Raw genomic sequence first — 1,412 nt, 5'->3', positions numbered from 1 at the left:
ACTCAGCCTGCCGGAGGAAGAACGGCCGGACCCTCCAGCAAGCCAGCTGAGACATCCACGGCGAAACCACCACCTGTTTCGACCACCTCCAGCGCTCGCCCTCGGCCGGTCCCGCGATCACCACCACGCCTCCATGATCGACGTGCTGAGAAGTATTGGGCTCCCTTTGAAAGGGCCCCCATCCGTTCGGCTGCTGCCGGACCGGCTTATCCGTTCCCCCGTGAGGAGGAACGTAGGCCTCGTCAGGAAGACGAACCTCCAGAAGATTCGGGGCTCCGTTTCTTCTGGCAACCGCCAGCGACAGCACCCACCAGCCGCAGAGCCGACTACGCGCCTGAGCAGTACGGGTATTACACCTCGGCGGCCGCTAGCGCACCGCCCCGACCAGCTCTTGGGCGCGGGGCGAACGCCCGTTTCGGACCTCCTCCACCAAGTCAGGCAACCCGCTGGTCCAGAGAGACCATCGAGGCTCTCCGAGGGATCCTGGACCAAGCCCAGCGCAGCCAGCAGCAGAGTCCGGAGCGCAGGTACCCTCCCCGATAAATCGGTGGCATCATCCCCGTTCAAACGGCGGCGCATCCCCGATGAATCGGTGGCAACTTCCCCGTGCAATCGGCGGCACATCGCCGTTGAGACGGAGGCAACATCCCTGAGAAATCAGTGGCACATCCCCGCAAGGAGGGTGCACATCCGGAGTGGAACACCCCGGCTATCCACTCGCCACCAAGGGTGGCGACTTAAACATTGTTTTTTTTTGGTGGAAATTCCACATTTTTCTCCTTTTTTTTTGTTTTTGCGTGCTTCCTTTGAGAGGATAGTTTTTTTTGATACCGTTCTCTTTTTTTTGATACGACCTGTTTTTTTTGTGTTTCGTTGTGTATTTTTATATACTTATATTTTTTTGATAGGGTGCCGATTATAATTATTGTAGTGGTGATAAGTCTCACACGTACCTGAAGGCACCCAACGTGGCGTAAGTTTTGTGATAATGCGGAAGAATCCGTCCGGGGAGATGACTCCCCACAAGCACCAAAATGTGCCATAAGCCCAAGGGGGCAATCAAGTTTTTTTTTTGTTTTATTATAAAATTAAGGTAGCCTTTCAGAGGCTGTTCCGGGTCAAACGACCCGGCAAATATAAAGATACGTTTGATCCACATTGTACCTTTATTCCGACCCTTACTTCAGGGTGTGGGTTCGAGTTTTTCCCCGACTTTACGTTGGTGGAGTTTAGGTGTGATGCAGATCTCCGGAACCGGGACATCACGAAGGCTGACCCGGATACGGACCATCAAAGGAGGGGGGTGTAACGAGCATCGGGGATGCCCGTTAGGATCCCCAAGAAAATTGAGAGATCGGGAAAGAGAGTGAGAACAGTAGGCCGCAGGTTAGGTTTAGGGAAGTTAGGATTTC

General features: G+C 54.0%; 1 protein-coding gene across 1 annotated transcript in view; it reads left to right on the top strand.

The window, feature by feature from the left end:
• The window catches only part of LOC105272830 (vegetative cell wall protein gp1-like), a gene marked incomplete at its 5' end in the record, with an annotated part of 1,908 nt that extends 1,365 nt beyond the window's left edge, over positions 1–543 (top strand). Inside the window, one exon of the mRNA XM_011315054.1 lies at positions 7–543. Coding sequence (XP_011313356.1) covers positions 7–543 — 537 coding nt within the window. The remainder of the gene's footprint in view (positions 1–6) is intronic.
• Positions 544–1,412: the final 869 nt, after the last annotated feature.

The sequence above is a fragment of the Fopius arisanus genome, unplaced genomic scaffold (genome assembly GCF_000806365.1).
Source record: "Fopius arisanus strain USDA-PBARC FA_bdor unplaced genomic scaffold, ASM80636v1 scaffold00322, whole genome shotgun sequence".
NCBI lineage: Eukaryota > Metazoa > Arthropoda > Insecta > Hymenoptera > Braconidae > Fopius > Fopius arisanus.
This window is presented reverse-complemented; position numbering and strand designations above follow the sequence as displayed.